The 15,987-nt window shown below is 47.7% G+C and overlaps 1 protein-coding gene across 1 annotated transcript in view; it reads right to left on the bottom strand.

Moving 5' to 3' along the window:
- Window positions 1–7,767: 7,767 nt before the first annotated feature.
- The window catches only part of SLC14A2 (solute carrier family 14 member 2), a 44,471-nt gene continuing 36,251 nt past the window's right edge, over window positions 7,768–15,987 (bottom strand). The window contains exons 14-19 of the mRNA XM_023750810.1: window positions 15,586–15,714; window positions 14,469–14,661; window positions 12,625–12,772; window positions 11,841–11,975; window positions 10,714–10,763; window positions 7,768–8,441 (exon numbers count right to left, since the gene is read on the bottom strand). Coding sequence (XP_023606578.1) covers window positions 8,241–8,441; window positions 10,714–10,763; window positions 11,841–11,975; window positions 12,625–12,772; window positions 14,469–14,661; window positions 15,586–15,714 — 856 coding nt within the window. The 3' untranslated portion in view covers window positions 7,768–8,240. The remainder of the gene's footprint in view (window positions 8,442–10,713; window positions 10,764–11,840; window positions 11,976–12,624; window positions 12,773–14,468; window positions 14,662–15,585; window positions 15,715–15,987) is intronic.

Consider the following 15,987-nt stretch of genomic DNA (forward strand, 5'->3'; position numbering starts at 1 on the left):
TGGCAATTAGGGAAATGCAAATCAAAACTATAATGAGATACCACCTCACACCTATTAGAGTGGCCATTATCGATAAGACAAGCAAGGATAAGTGTTGGCGAGGTTGTGGAATAAAGGGAACCGTCATCCACTGCAGGTCTTGATGGAGCTCCCTGTCTATCTGTCCACCTGCTGTCACCGCTTCCTCATCCCTTTCACTTTCTGCCCCCACCCCGGGGCAGCCCATCCCATTCCTGCTCACAGCGCACCTGCAGCTTCTTACCTGTAGCTGTGACTCTCCTCCAGCCTAGCACTGCCCATGGGGCCGGGGAGATGGACCCCAGATTGAGAGCGGCTTGGGCAGAGGTGCCGCTGACAACCTCACTTGCTTTACTCTTCCTTTCTAGGTCAAGGCCGCCCACACAGCCACTTCCGGGACCTTGCCTGTCTGCTCGGCCTACTGGGCCAGATGTTTCCTGTTAGTGGTTTCATTTTTCTTTGTATCGTCTCCTTTGGGGTGCAGGACGGGGGCCCAACAACGCCGAGAAAGAGGCACACTTCACCTTGGACGATGCTCTGTGCCGCCCGTGCATTTCCCTCCTGCCTCCGGGTGCCCAGAGCTCTCACTTCACACGTCAGACCCACTGCTCCTTATTAAATCCACCTGGGGACTGAGGGCGGTGAGGGCAAAACAGCTGGTTGGAGTGACTTTGATTGGAGGCAGGCTGAGGCCCAAGAACCAGACACCATCGTTGTTTTCAACCTGGGCTGCACAATGGAATCACACTGGAGCTTTAAAAAGACCTGTTCTCAGGCCCACTGCTGATTTAACGGGTCTGGGCTAGGGCCTGGGCATCAGAATCAGGTGGTTCTAACCCAGCCAGGATCAAGTGCCACTTCGCAATGATCAAGGTCCAATGAGGCCTGGAGCTTGATCCAGCATCATCCTACACAATCCAAGAGTTTGTTAGAAGCTCAGATTCTTGGCTCCACCCAGAGCCACCAGGTCAAAATCTTTATAGTCAAGGGCCAGAGGTCTGTGTTTTAATTTAATAAGCACTGCAGACGATTCTTACATGCACACGAGTTGGCAGACCAGTGGATTCCTATGTGCAATGAAGGCAGAAGTGATGACCAGAGGCAACATCCTATTTCTAAGTCTACTCCAGTGGTTTTCCAAGTGTGGTCCCTGGACCAACAGCATCAGCCTCACCTGGGAACTTGTTAGAAATGCAAATTCTCAGGTCCTTCCCCAGACCCACTCAATCAGAAACTCTGGGATGGGGCCCAGCAATCTGTTTAACAAGGTGATTCTGATGCCGGTTCAAATTTGAGCACTACTGGTCTACCATTTACCTGCCTCATCTGAGACCGTTGACATGATTTGGGTCATGTGAGAAAAGGATGGTGGCAAAGGACATTTGGAGAGGCGGAAAGTTACTGTCCATAAAACAATGACATGCTTAGGGTTGGATGGTGTGTCCACTCTGGAGTCCTTTCCCTGAACACGATTCAGGGAATGTGTGTTGGGAGGAGGCTACAGGCAGGAAGTTTGGGAAGTAAGACTCATTCAGCTGGCCTGCCTGAGATCCTAGGTCTATTATGTGTGTGGTTAGGTGTGTGAAACAGATCTCAAATTTGAGGCAGATTGAGTGAATGGGCTCTGTAGAGGGAGAGAGAATGGAGATGGGAGGGTGTTTCAGTCAATTACTCAATCAGTTATTTCTTGGGCTACTATGTGCCCACCAGTGGGCTAGTTCTATGAAGGAAAAGGACAAAAATAACAACTGTGTGTGTGTGTAGATATACTGGTACACATATACAGGGTGGGGCAAAAGTAGGTCTTACAATTGTGAGTACAGGAAACACAGGGTTTATTCTTGTATTATTACTTATTAATTACTAGAGGCCCAGTGCGCGAAATTAGTGCACAGGTAGGATCCCTAGCAGCTGCCTGCTGCCGGCCGGGGCCTCCCTTCATTTCGAGCTGCCCCTGGTGGTCAGTGCACATCATAGCAATCGATTGAACTCCCGGTCAGAACTCCTGAGAGGACACTTTGCATATTAGGAATATATATATATATATATATATATATATATAGAGAGAGAGAGAGAGAGAGAGAGAGAGATAGATCAGGCCTAAACTGGAAGTTGGGCATCCCTCTCACAATCCAGGACCACTGGCTCCTAACTGCTGGCCTGCCTGCCTGATCACCCCTAACCACTCACCTGCCTGCCTGACTGCCCTTAACCACTCAACTGCCTGCCTGATTGCCCCTAACCACTCTGCCTGCCTGCCTAATCGCCCCTAACTGCCTCTGCCTTGGCCCCCGCCACCATGGCTTCATCCAGAAGGACATCCGGAATGATGTTCAGAAGGTTGTTCAGCTATCTGGTCTAATTAGCATATTACGCTTTTATTATTATAGATTGTATTACTTTCCATACAAACAACTGTAAACCTACCTTTACCTTATCCTGAATATGGGTACCTATGTATGTGTGAATGCATAAAGCATGTGTATATGCACATGCATGTGTGTATATACCTATGTATATATGCATGTATGCATGTGCATGGGGGTGCATGTGTGTTGTGTGTATGTGTGTATATTACAACTACTATCCTCACAGAGCTCATTGGAGAGAAAGACCCACATATTGGACACAGAATAATCGTGTGGAACTCCATGCTAATGACTTTCAGGGGCCTCTGACGAGTTTGTTTTGAGAAAATTTTCCAAAAACAACCAGGGCTCTGCTCTGATGAGGTAGGAGGAGGAAGGAAGGGGGTGGTTCAAATGCTGAAATGAGGGGCAGCCTTAGTGTACCCCCACTTGGCTAGCCAACCAGTCCTTTCCTTAGCATCTTAAAGCTAAATGAGTCTGATCTGGCCCCTCTGAACCCCCACATTTTAAAGAAAACCTATGAGATGATGCCCAGGCTGTGCTGGGTGTTTCTGGTCCCTGGGACTGTCTGGGAATTGTGGGTAAGGGGGTGGGCTCCTGCATCCCTCCAGTGCCCACGGGCCCCGAGGCATGGGCAGGTTACATTACCTGGGTTCTCATTTAGCCTTCATAGCAACGCTGCTCCTAGGCACCCGGGTATGCTCCTCATTTTGTAGACGAGAAGCTCCGGCTCCGAGAGATCAGCTTCCCCGCTAGTGGAACAGAGAAGGGCTGGATGCCACCCAGGTCCTCTGGTTTCAAAGCCCGGGCCTTTCCACACCACCCCATTTCACTTGCAGTTAGGTCTGATGGCTGTAGCAGGCTATGTGAACTTGTTACCTTTATCATAGCTCCGTGCTCTTTCTGAACTCAGTCTATATCCTACATTTTTCATGTTCAAGACTGTCTTTCCCACCTTTCTATAGCTCAACAACTAAAAATTCCCCCCTTATTTCTACATTTCACCAGAGATTTTAAAACATTCTAAAAGCACAAATAAATACATATGTTCATTCCCATCGTTACTCTAGAGAATAAAATGTTCATTTGTTTTGGAGGCGAGTGCAGAGCTGCTAGGGACCCTACCCGAGCACTTTTTAGTACAGTGGGGCCTTGACTTACAAGTGTCCTGACTAACGAGTTTTTTGAGATACCAGCTGTCTCTTGGCCGATTTTTTGCATTGAGTTGACAGAGTAATTTGAGTTAATGAGCTCCTTAACGAGCTCGGTCTCAGAACGAATTAAACTCGTAAGTCAAGGCCCCACTGTATATAAAACACTTTGAAATGTGGCCAGAATGCGTCCAAATGCTAGTGGAGACAGAACGGGGTACTAGGGGGCTTTGAAGGTGGTCTCTGCCCCAATTCGGGGGTCACTCTGACACTGACAATCAGAGGCTCCCACGGGGCAGAACACAGCACACACTATGCTCCGCCCATCAAAAACGTTTCGACGGAGAGTTGAGTTAATCATGTGGCTTGGACCTGCATGGTGTTTTCACTGGTCTCTGCAAGACTCCTCTCTTGAATGTGTGAAGGTGTGTCTGTCTTTTCATTTTTATACCCTACTCTCTTTCCTCCTCTCATCTCAATGTGCCTTTCTTATTTGTGTGCTTGCAAAATAGGTGTGGTTGTTTTGTGTGCATGCATTTTTAATTGATGCGAATGGTGTTGATTATAAGCACCATTTTCTTATTTTTACCCCAGCACTAGGTTTTTAAGGTCTGTCCTCATTGCTACGTGTATAGTACTAAGGGTCTACCTTCAGGATAGGACTCCTCGGTGTGTCCCACCCACTTTGTCTCTGCGTCACGACAGGTGCTGTGGTGACCAGCCTTCCTGGTGGCCCACCGTGGACACGGGATGCTTTCCCTGGGAACTGCATGTACTCTGGAGGGCGATTTCTAGGTCACAGGGGGTGTTTACACTTATCCTGAGGACCTGTTCTCCTAATGTCTGCACTGGTCAACTTCCCACTAGTGTAATACATGGCCCAGTTTGTAAGTGTTCTGTGGATGCTTAAAAAGAATGTGTTCTCTATTTGTTCTTTTGGGGATGGCGAGATGTGGAGTGGGAGGGTTCAGAACCCTAGATGTATATAGTAGCTCAGTCTTTTTTATAAAAAATATACTCTTATTGATTTTAGAAAGGAAGGGAGAGGGAGAGAGAGATAGAAACATCAATGATGAGAGAGAATCATCAATCCATTGGCTGTCTTCCGCACACCCGCCACTGGAGATTGAACCTGCAGCCTGGGCGTGTGCCCTGACCAGAATCGAACCATGACCTACTTGTTCATAGGTCGATGCTCAACCACTCAGCCATGTCAGCTGGGCTAGCTCACTCCTATTAATTATATTGTTTAGCTCCCTGATATCTCTGTTCATTTTTTTTTGTTCTCTTGGTGTACCATTTTCTAAGGTTTTGGTAAAATTTTAGCTACAATGATGGAATTATTTACTACTCTCTGCAGTTCAGTCAATTGTTGCCTGATGTGTTTTGAGGCTGGTTGTTTAGTACATATGTGTTTATAATTATGATGTACTCTTGCCCTATTACTTCTTTATATCATTCTTTGTACTTACCTTTTTTGCCTTAAATTTTACTGTTCAAGCTATTATGGTTGATACCTGAGATTTCTTTTAGTCCATACTTGTTTAGTATGTCTTATTGCATCTTTGTATTTAGACATTTTGTGTCTTTCTGTGAAAATCAAATTGTTAGCTCTTTTTAAATAAAAGTACAACCCTTGCATCTCTGTCTTCCAGGGGTAAATTTATCTCTGCTAACACATTTTGTCAATTACTGTCATATTATGACTAAGTTCTGTCTTCTGTTTATATTTTGTACTTACTATCTTTTTTCAGGCGACTTTCTAGAATGCTCTTCTTTTTTTTTTGCTTTCCATTGGAAAGACAATTTTCTTCCAGTTCAAAACTTATGTTTCTAATTTTGTTCTCATAGTGGTTGCCCTTATTCCTCCCAGTGGGCTTTCTAAACTTATCAACTTTGTACAAATGAAGTCCTCTAACCCGCTCTCTTGCCTCTTTTGTCTCCCTTCCTGCCATCATGTAATATTCCGGTTCTAGGTTGTTACAAGTATATTTCTTCTATTTCTCTCCTTTGGTCCTAGGCATTACCAAGGTATTTGATCATGCTACAGTATTCTTGTGTCTCTTGTAGCATTTCCTAGATTTGTTTTTCTTCTATTTGTAGTGTTGTCAGTGTAGGGCTCTGTGGGTAAGTCTTTGGAGGTCCTTCTATGCCAGAGGACATTTTTGTTATTCTCTTAAATGCCTTTTGTATGTGCAATGGCATCCGTGTAGGATTGTTAGATTGAATCTTCTGGCTCTGGTCTCTGAGACTCTGGTTAGGAGCCCTGCAATTGTCCTCTTTTCTTCCCACCAAATTGGCTGGTCAGTGTTGTGCTGCTAAGCTGGCTATCTGGGGGAAAGAGCCCAGATCTGTAGTTTACCAATTACTGTGGTGTAAAGACTCCTACCATGGCTGATTTCAAGCTACCCATGTGATGTCACTGATCACAGCCTTGGGAGAAATGCACTCATGTGCACCATCAGCTCTCAGGAGCTGGCCCAACTGGCTCCCTCTCTCCTCTGTTGACGCCTAATTGACGCCTAACTGAAGTGCTGGAATAGACTCCTGTGGTCATCATACATTTTCGTAAGTCCAATTCTTTTGTCTATTTCCATCCTGCTTGTTATCCTTGGCCAATTCAATTTGCTTTATAGGTGAGGCTATAGAAATACTTAGAAGAGCTAAGGGGATTTGTTAGTGGTCAATAATCAGAAAGGCATGCATGAGGAGGTTTTCTGCTCTTAATAAAACCAGATTATAACACTTTGGTGGAAAACGCAGGAAAAGTGGTATTTTAATAGTTCTATGTCATCACTTAGAGGTTCTGGGGCAGCTGAGTGAGCTGGGAGCATAAACAGCCTTTTGGAGACATTCCTGGATGCTTAATCCTCGGGGAGTCACAACTCCATCGTCATTAAAATGCAGCCTGAGACCTTCTTGGCCTCAAGGTGTGACCACAGACTCAGAAGTAGACTCTGGAGTGTGACTCTCTCCCCTTTCTTAGGTGGGAGATTTATTTCCAGCGAGAAGTGTTCCATTTTCCTGGCAAGTCATCACTGGCTAGATAGGATCTGGAAGACAAATAGGCAGCCCTGGGCTGTTGGGCTGGCAGATCATGGCTGGGATCTCAGGGCAGGCAGAGAAGAGGAGAGGAGAGGAGAGGGGAGGGGAGGGGAGGGAAAGAGGAGGGGAGAGGAGGGGAGGGAGAGGAGAAGAGAAAAGAGGAGAGGAGAGGAGAGGAGAGAAGAGAAGAGAAGAGAAGAGAAGAGAAGAGAAGAGAAGAGAAGAGAGAAATGTGGACACCAGCTTTTTCTATATGATGGATTTTAGTCAAATGTAACTTTTTCCTTAAAGCTGCATTTCTAAAGGGTCTGTCCCCCCCGCCTCTTTTCTACACCCTCATCTAATGTCATCATCCTGTCATGCTAAATTGGAGGTGTGTGAAGTGAGGGGTCCCACTGGAGGGCTGTGAGAGGCTCATCCTCCCTTCTCTGGGGGAGCCATGGGAAGGCTGAGCACCTGACTTCACCAAGGGGTCCCGTGCTTTAGGAGCGCAATGCTATGACCAGCGCAATGAAATAACACAAGGGTTCGCATTTGTAATTTTGGGGGTGCAAGACTAAAAAACTATGCCCTAAAGAGTGAGCTGGGTTAACAACCTATATTTTAACTCAAGAAGAAAAAATGACCACTGTCGTTTTTGTGATTCCCTTTGCAAGCAAATCAAACCCTCCCCTGAGAATTTTTCACTCGTTTTTCATCTCATTTCAGACACATGCTTGACTATGGCAAACCCCTCAAGAGGGCAATGTGTGAACATGTAGGTGAGTGCATTTTAAGAAAACTCCGATCCTAATTTGCAAACTTAACATTTTAATGAGAGTATGTTTATGTCTATTACAAAAAGCAACACTTTTGTTTAAAATGATTTGAATGTTGAAGAAGATCAGTTTTCATCGTACGATATTTCCAGAAACATTCCTGTTTTTTAAAGAAAGGCACGTTGACATTCCTAACCCCAAGTCTGGAGAACCTCTCATGACTCAAGAACAAATCTCCACAGATCTTTAAAATTGTTCTACCTCTTCTCCAGGTAACCCTCCATCTCTTGCTTCACTCAAAGTAATTACTTGTTGGTCATGCTGATTTTGTCAGTTTACAGGAGAGAGAGCTGAATCAACACTTCTCAGGTGGAAGGGACCACAGAGTCCCTCCCTGTCATGAAACTAATAAGAAATTGAGGCTGAGAGAGGGGGTGGACTCACCCAGGCGGTAGGAGTGCGTTAGTGTCAGAGCCGGGGTAGAACCAGCCCTTTTGCCTTTTAGGCTAATGCATATTTCCTGACACTGTGCATCGCTGCATTAGATGACGAGTTGGATGACATGTCACCAACCACTGTCCCCTTCTTGGTGAGTTCTCTTTAGGGATGTGGCTTATTTTGCAGAAAAGGAAAAACTCCCCTCAAAGGAAGCTCTTCTGCAGTGAGTTGAGCAAAGTCTAAACGAATCATGTCTTTGATAAGCATCGTGTTTCTTAGAACAGAGAGGGTCCTGAATGGTGACTACACAATATTTCCCTGTGCTTGGGAATAAGTGGGGTTAGGCTTGCTGGGGGAGAATCATAGAAGGACAGCAGGGGAGGTGAAGTGGCCTTCAGCTTGGGGACCTGCACAGCCTGCCGAAGGCTGAATTTACAGTGATGTGTTTTGGAAAGGGCAACTTAGGAGACATCATAGGCCTGGTACTTTGTTATGGTTGATGGTCTTCTGTTCTTCTCCTGGGACAGGTAATACATCCGGTTGGCCTCTGGGTAGGTGACTTTGCTGAGCGGAAGCTTGTAGATGGCAGGGTTGTTGGTCGTCAGGAGCAGGAAGGTTAGCGCTGAGAGGCAGAAGGGCCAGGTGCAGGGCGGTAATCCAAACTGGGGGCAAGGAGAACATAAGAGAAGCCTTGGTGACATCAGATGCTTGTGCCTGTTTCACCAGCCCTTACCGAACACCGTCAGCCCTGGGTAGAGGAGGCGATGCTTCATGTCGTTGATAGGAATAATATTTAATTTATGACCAACATAAATAAAATCATGCAGTGGTGTCAGTCTGAAGTGTAACAGGTGAGCAAACATGCTTCGAAATGCAGTCACTGGAACCCTATTATAATATGCCTTTATGTAGGAGACATGTTTTGTTTTGGGTTATCGGGCCAACCTATACCTCAAGGAATTGTGGCCATCCCTGCCTTCTCCCATAGCCCCTGCTGAAGGAATGAATGGCTTTGGCAGTTATTTTGTAGTTCAAGGCCTTTTTTCTTTAGTCACAGCTGATTGGACCAGAGACAGACACCTGACTCAAGTGCAGCTTGCCATAGGCAGATGTCCTGGGAATAGAACCCCTCTCCTGAGAATTGGAACTAAGAGGCACAGATACTGTGTCCAGAGGCTCTGGTCTGGGCGGTCATTTGGGGGCTGCGTGCAGCAGCAGAAGCCCATCCCAGAGAGACACAGGGAAATGGAGCAGACGGGAGAGGGCAGAGATGTGACATCTTAGTCCCAAGGGCTGGAGTTGGAGAGCAGCTACCTCTCTTCTCAAGGCTTACCCATTCCCAGCTTCCTTTCGCATGATGTTGACCTGTGTTTTATTCCTTATGATTCCCTGAAGCTTTTATTTATTTATTTTTTTTAAAAATGTATTTTATTGATTTTTTACAGAGAGGAAGGGAGAGAGATAGACAGTTAGAAACATCGATGAAAGAGAAACATCGATCAGCTGCCTCCTGCACATCTCCTACTGGGGAGGTGCCCGCAACCCAGGTACATGCCCTTGACCGGAATCGAACCCAGGACCCTTCAGTCCGCAGGCCGACGCTCTATCCACTGAGCCAAACCGGTTTCGGCAAGATTCCCTGAAGCTTTTAAATACCCCTCTCCAATCTGTTTGCGATAACTTGAACGGATAGCTTGCTAACATAAAGCCTGCAAATTCTGCTAGGAGGCACATCAAAGCATGCCCCTCTCACCCCCAAATATCATTTTATTATAAGGAATAAAGACCTCAGGTAATACTATGGGGGTAACAATGCTATCATATGTGTGTTCAAGATGGCACTGTTGCACTACCTTAGGGTTTCATTCATTCAGCATTTCTTGAGCACCTACTACATGCTGGGTACTGTAATAGGTACTAGAGAGAAAGATGAGAATGTGACTGGGTCCCTGTTCTGAAGGGGCACACACGCTGAAGGTGGAAGAGGACCGAAGTGTTTTTGTCATCACAGTGCTGAGTGTCACATGTAGCAGATGCATGTACAAACTTTGATGGGGCTCAGAGGAGGGACTTAACCCATTGGGGGACACAGGATGGTATCAGGGAAGACTAATTCTATGCTTAGAAAATTCTTTTCCATACTAAGTCCAAGCTGCCCAAGTTTACGAGGGAGGGAGGTAGATAGGTGTGAATAGAACACCCACCCCCATCTTCATCCGCAGGACCAACAGGACTTTCCTGGTTGCCCGTCTGAGACGTGCTCTTGAACCCTATTCAAGAGCGGGAGGCATCGGCTGCAGGCTGAGCCCTGAGCACTCTGAGCTGGGGCCTGGGACTCTCCCTGTGTATGAGGGGGTCTGGCCCTGGCCACGTGGTGCCCCCTGACCTCACACACCACCCTTCATGGTGCTCAGAGAAGGGGCTGTCAGGCTGCTGCATGTGCCCATAGCCACCAGCTCTAGCCTCTCTCAGGCTTGACCGGGGCTCGGCTCCTGTCTTCCCTGAACCTCCCCTCAGGACCACGACACCGTGCTAGTTACTACAAACAAACAATTGGCCTATTAGCTAGTCAGGCAGATGATTTATAAACATACAAACATTAAATAATAAACATTTAAAACTAGTTCTAGAGGATGATAGAACCAGAGTTCTATCAGAAGGGAGTTTGCTTTATAAGATAATGCTCCTGAAATTGTCCTTCTATAAGGAGCGCAGCTGGCCCACTGATGATGGGATCAGACTGGCCGACACTTGACATTTAAGCTTGTGAGGCCCAGGTCCTTCGGTCCAGCAGGTACTGAGGTGAGTAGTGTGATTTGAGACAAGAGGGATGAATTAGGGAAGGCTCCTGGAGGAGGGGTTTTGTGTGACTTTGGGGAGACGAGAGAAGACCAGGAAGGGTGTGTGGCACATTCTTAGCTCACACGGACTCACCACAGACAACATGTTGGCCAGGGCAGCACCCAGGTAGGCTGCAAACAGTGCTGGAAAAGAACCAAGAAATAGGTAAGTGACGAACAGTGCCTCAAGCTCCATCTACATATTCTCTCCCCATGGAGTGCAGGCCACAAATGCTGTCTTGTACATGACAAAAATTGAATTCTGTTTCCATTGCCCGGCAGCTTAGAAAAGTGTTAAATTCCATGCAAATGCTGGCACCCCAAGGCAGCAGGTGAACTTCGTTAAAAAGGTCCAGCCTTGAGCTGTTACGGCTCTCTCGGGCCCCACCACCTTGCATTCCAGCAAAGGAACATTTAGCAGCATAAACCTTAAAGGAAAATTTTACTATACCGCCAAGGCGAGTGAATCCCAGAAATCCCTGCGGGTGTATTTCATCACGAGTTATGAACATAACATGGGCTTCCAGGCAGGAGCAGCATTCTGTAAACTTGAGGAAGAGCAATAATGCTGACTGCCTCATCGCCTAGGCCCTGCATGGGGAGGGCACGGCAGGCTGGCCACTGGGAGGAGCCCACTGGCCACTGGTGAGGTTCTGTGAAAGTGGGCCCACGTAATTGGGCTTTGGTTTGGACCTTTAATTTCTCAAATAAATGCATCCCAATAGTTCCTAGGATGTTAACTACAGAGTAACTGAGCGCCCAATTGGGCATAATCCTGACCACATCCTACACTGTGAGCATTATTTGAAGGTCCTAGGGGGTCAGTGTTTGGGTGCTTAAGGTTAATCGCTGTATCAGATATAATTGCCCAACTCCAAGTATAAAGATACATTTGCACAAGAGCTGCTCTGTCGATTAGGTCCAATCACTAGCCAGGAAAGTAGGAATCACAGGAGACAGACACGAACAACAACCAAACAAGCACCATCTAAAATAATCTCTCCTCAAGTGGCTGAACACTGGGTTCATCAGAAAAAAATTTTAATGTATTCATCACTAAACAATCATTCAACAACAATTTTAAATAAAAACCTTTTATAAAGCAGACGATCATCCCATTTGTCTTTGAAGGATCGGCAGAATTTTCAGAGGTTGGTTTTCCTGGCGGGGATAGGCCCAGCCACTTTTTTGGTGGAAAGGGGGTTCACGGGCAGTACCTACCGCAGGCGATGGCGAGGAGGTGCGTCTGCCAGGTGATGACGTAGAACATGCCCCCTATGGCGATGCAGGCGAGCGTGCTGTTAAAGCCACACAGGCCGAAGTAGATGGAGTCAAAGGGCGTTGCGATCGTGAGAGCTGCGAGAGAAGGCAGGCACCGTGTGGGCGTGGGCTCTCTGAGGCTCACCTGCCAGCCCCGAACCCACCATGGTCCTCGAAACCCAGCCTACTTATCCTCTGTGGCTTTTTATAAGAAAGAACTTAGGATTTTATTCAGAAAAAAAAAACACCTAAAGGAAACAAGTGGCCAGAGATCCACGTGAACACTAGTGGTGAAGCTGTTATGGGTAGAAGAGACCCTTTGAGTAAGAACTCTGAAATCTGAAGTCCAGAGATGGTCCTTCCCTGGCCACAAAGAGGATGATGGCTCCTTCTCCATTGATATCTTAATGTTCTCTAATGGAGAATGCATCCTTCTTATCTTCACTAAATAGAAGACTTAAAATATAAACACGCCTGGAAGAAACCCCTCCCAAGCTTTAAATTTATACTAAGGTGTAAGTGACTAACACCAAAGCCTTTCTTGAGGGCAGCTTTTGCTCACAGTACCATAGGGCACTGGCACCAAAATAGAAAAAAACACACCCATGGTATAATAAAAGGAGGGAACGTTTAGAGAAATAAGCAGGTGAAGCTCTGAAGACACATGTCCCCATTTTCTTTGGAGTTGGTCTCAGGTTCCAACATCTTTATGGCCCCTGGATAAGGGAGAAGTGCTGACACGAACCTGCTAACATCCCCATGGTAGATCCAATGGCAGCGTGCAAGCAGATAAGAGGTGACGATATGAACAAGGCGATGAGGAAAATGCCTCCAGTCCAGGGGTTATCGCAGCCGTACACTTGGCCGATTCCAACAGGGATGGCTCTCAAAAGCTGTGGGCGCCACAGGCAAAGAGACAGCATTACTCTTGGCTGGAAAAGATTTGGTGCCAAACACTCCACACTAACATTTTTAACAGGTTTCCAAGGTGCTTTTATTCAAATAGGTTAACTCTAGAAGGAACACGAGCTTTATCGTTTTAATCTTGCGTTCTTAGAACATTAGGGGTTAGGATGTAAAGATTCCTGGTGGGAGTTTTAAATCCTCCCTCTGACATTGACCACCTGTTTCCCCAAGACTCAAGGCTCTAATGAGATGGTCAAAACAAAACATATTCATCATGGCCATAATCCATTCAATTGTCCAGGAAGTTATTTCTAAAGAATAATGACCCCAAATTGAATTTTTCTTTTTCTGGAACTTTGGGGGTTTTAATATATTTGTATAGAATTTCCTAATTTTTTTTTCATTTCTCCAAAATTCCTACATAGCTTTTCCATTGAAAATGTGGCATGGAGAATGCAAAATACCTTAAATTAACCTTTTATAACATCATCTCCCTGTAGCACACCAATTAGAGTAATTTTGCCATCCAAAGACATCGGTGGGGTAAATACTATGAAAGGGAAGCCACAGGAGTGAATTGCCAATGTGGCACCTTTACTCACCTGTGGCTCATGAAGGTGTACACATGCACATGCACACGCACACATGCATGCACACACACACACACACACATCAACAAGGACGGGGCTAACACGAACATTTCTCTTCCTAAATAATGACACTTTTTGTGCACGTGCCGCCTGCTATGCCCTGCTGTTGCAGACTCCGGAACGCTAAGAGAAACTAGGCAACGTTAGTTCTGAAAGTTCTTTCAACAAGGGCAAGGGGCTTTGTGGTTAGATGATGAATGGCCAATAACGGAGTTTCTGAGTGAGCCCAGTCCGGGTGGCGGGGGGTGGGGTGGTGGTGGTGGTGATGGTGGTGGTGGGAGCTGTTCAGAGTAATAGAAACTGGGGGTGGAGGGTAGGGGAGGAAGGGGAAACTCAGAGAAAACGTGTCCACTTAGATAAGGAGGCTAATGCGCTCATTTCTCCAGGCTGCTTTAATGCTCTTGGTGTAGCCTCTTATTAATGCTTTTGGCAGACTTCCAGAGGCCAGCGTTATACACAGAATACTTGTCGAAGACGTGAAAAGCGCTGTTATGAGTGCATGTCTTAATGGAGGAACACCTGTGCTTTCAAGTGTGAGCGCACCTCGGCCTCGGAGAGCAATTACGTGTGGAGGCTGGGGCGGACCTGCCTGGGCCAGTAGATGGCGGTGTGATGGGTACGTCTTTAATGATTCAATGAGACTGGATGAAAAATGCACAACATGAGTGGGATGGAAACTGGGATACAGCCTCTAAGAGACTCTACAAACAGGAAGAAGGAAAGAGCCCGGGTCCTGCGGACAGGAGGCCAGACTTCTAGTCTGGCCTTTGCCCTTCACTAATTTGCTGTGTGACCTTGACCTTAGGCAGTGTCTCCACCTGGCCTCAGTCTCTTCCTCTGTGGAACCAGCGGTGGCCTTTCTGGCTCTTAGTTAGAAAGAGAAAAGCACAGGATGGTGGCTCATGACAATCTGTATGTAGAGTGCCTCGTGCTGTAGAATAGCAGTTACGACGCGTGGACCTTTCTGATGTGCAAAATAAGTAAATGCCACTTTAACACTGCGTTTGCTGTCTCCACCTTCCACAGTACCTACCAAAGGCACTTGGACCTCCGACCAGGTGATGTTGGGCACCGAGGAGGCAGGCTGCAGCAGGGTCGTGGGGAAGAAGAGGTTGTAGGGCCCTGTGGCCGCCAGGTACAGGGTCACCATGATGTTGAAGGGCAGCGTGAACACTGGGAGGTCCCACTTGCTGAAGATGGAGCCCAGGGCGCTGGAGAGGATGGGGCTGGCGGCAGAAGCACAGGAGATGCTGTTCGGGGAGCCCCCGGCCCTGACCCTGGACTGAGCGGGAGTGGGTGCTCCCCGGGCCTCCCTGGGGAAAAGCACCCTCTCTGTGCCTGACTGGCCCTGAGCTACAATTTCCCGGCCTCCTCCTCCCTGTCCCTGGCACAGCGGCAGGGTGATGCCCAGGCTCAACTTGAGAAGGGGGGCTTTCTGGGGAAGTCTGGAGGCAGGGAGTCACAGAACTTCCGTGGAAAGTCACACAGCTCCGTGTCCCGGCAGGAGGAGAGAGGGCAGGTTGGGGGAGTGATGGGGTAGGGATAGGGAATGGCATTCCTTCCTTCAACAAATGCTTGTTGAGAAGCTGAGAGCATGAGCCTCATGGGCAGAATGTCTGTGGTTTCTAGAGATGGAGGAGGAGCTGGGCCTGGTGCTCGCAGGGACAGCCCTGGGCCAGGCCCGGAGCTCACAGAGGGTGTAGGCCACTGAGGAGGTAGGCCTGGCCCTTCACCCTACACTGGGAGGTGGTCCCAGTTTGGTCAGGGGTCCCAAGGACAGGGGAAAGCTGGGGAGGGAGTGGGTGGCAGCAGGAGGAATGAGAAGATTTGCAGCAACTGATGGGATCCTGTGGTGTGGCTCTTAACCTATACTGTCTTCATTTAATTTCCCCGGGCTCTGGTAGGGCAGGACCAGAAACCCTTTAGATCTTAAGAAAGAACAGGAAGGGATGGTAGGTAGGCGATGCTGTCTGGAGGCCACCTAGCACAGCGCTGGCACTGCATGGCGTTAGTAATTTATTCCCAGTGGATGTTTCTGATGTGTAAGCTAAGGAGATGCCACCTTCAAAGCGAGCGTAGACACAGTCGTGGCGTTGGGATAGAGGTTGGCAGCCCCTGGTAAGCACCCACAGCTTCGGAAGCCAACTTACCAAGCCATGGACATGACGATGACCGGGAGCAGGAGCCACCAATAATAGTCGCCTCTGTCCGAGAACACGGCCATCAGCAGCCCCACCAGCACCCCGTTGTAGCCCTGCAGTCCTGCTGCGATGGCCGACCTGGGGGGTGGGGAGGGAGGGCTGCTGACGTGGGGGCTCCCCAAGGCCCAGTGTAGGGGTGCTGCCTTCTCCAACTTCCTTCTCACTCAGATTTTCCTCAACTGGGATTGACAGCACAGATGCCCCTCCTCCCACTCCCCTAGATGGTGTGCAGCAGTTACCAAGTCACCAGGGGATGGTGGTTCCTGGTTACCAGTGTCCTAGTTGAGGGGTTTCTGCAGTGAGGGGACGGGAAGGTGGCAACGGTCCCCGCAGGATTGGCCTCTGGCCTCA

The sequence above is a fragment of the Myotis lucifugus genome, unplaced genomic scaffold (genome assembly GCF_000147115.1).
Source record: "Myotis lucifugus unplaced genomic scaffold, Myoluc2.0 scaffold_16, whole genome shotgun sequence".
NCBI classification, from domain to species: domain Eukaryota; kingdom Metazoa; phylum Chordata; class Mammalia; order Chiroptera; family Vespertilionidae; genus Myotis; species Myotis lucifugus.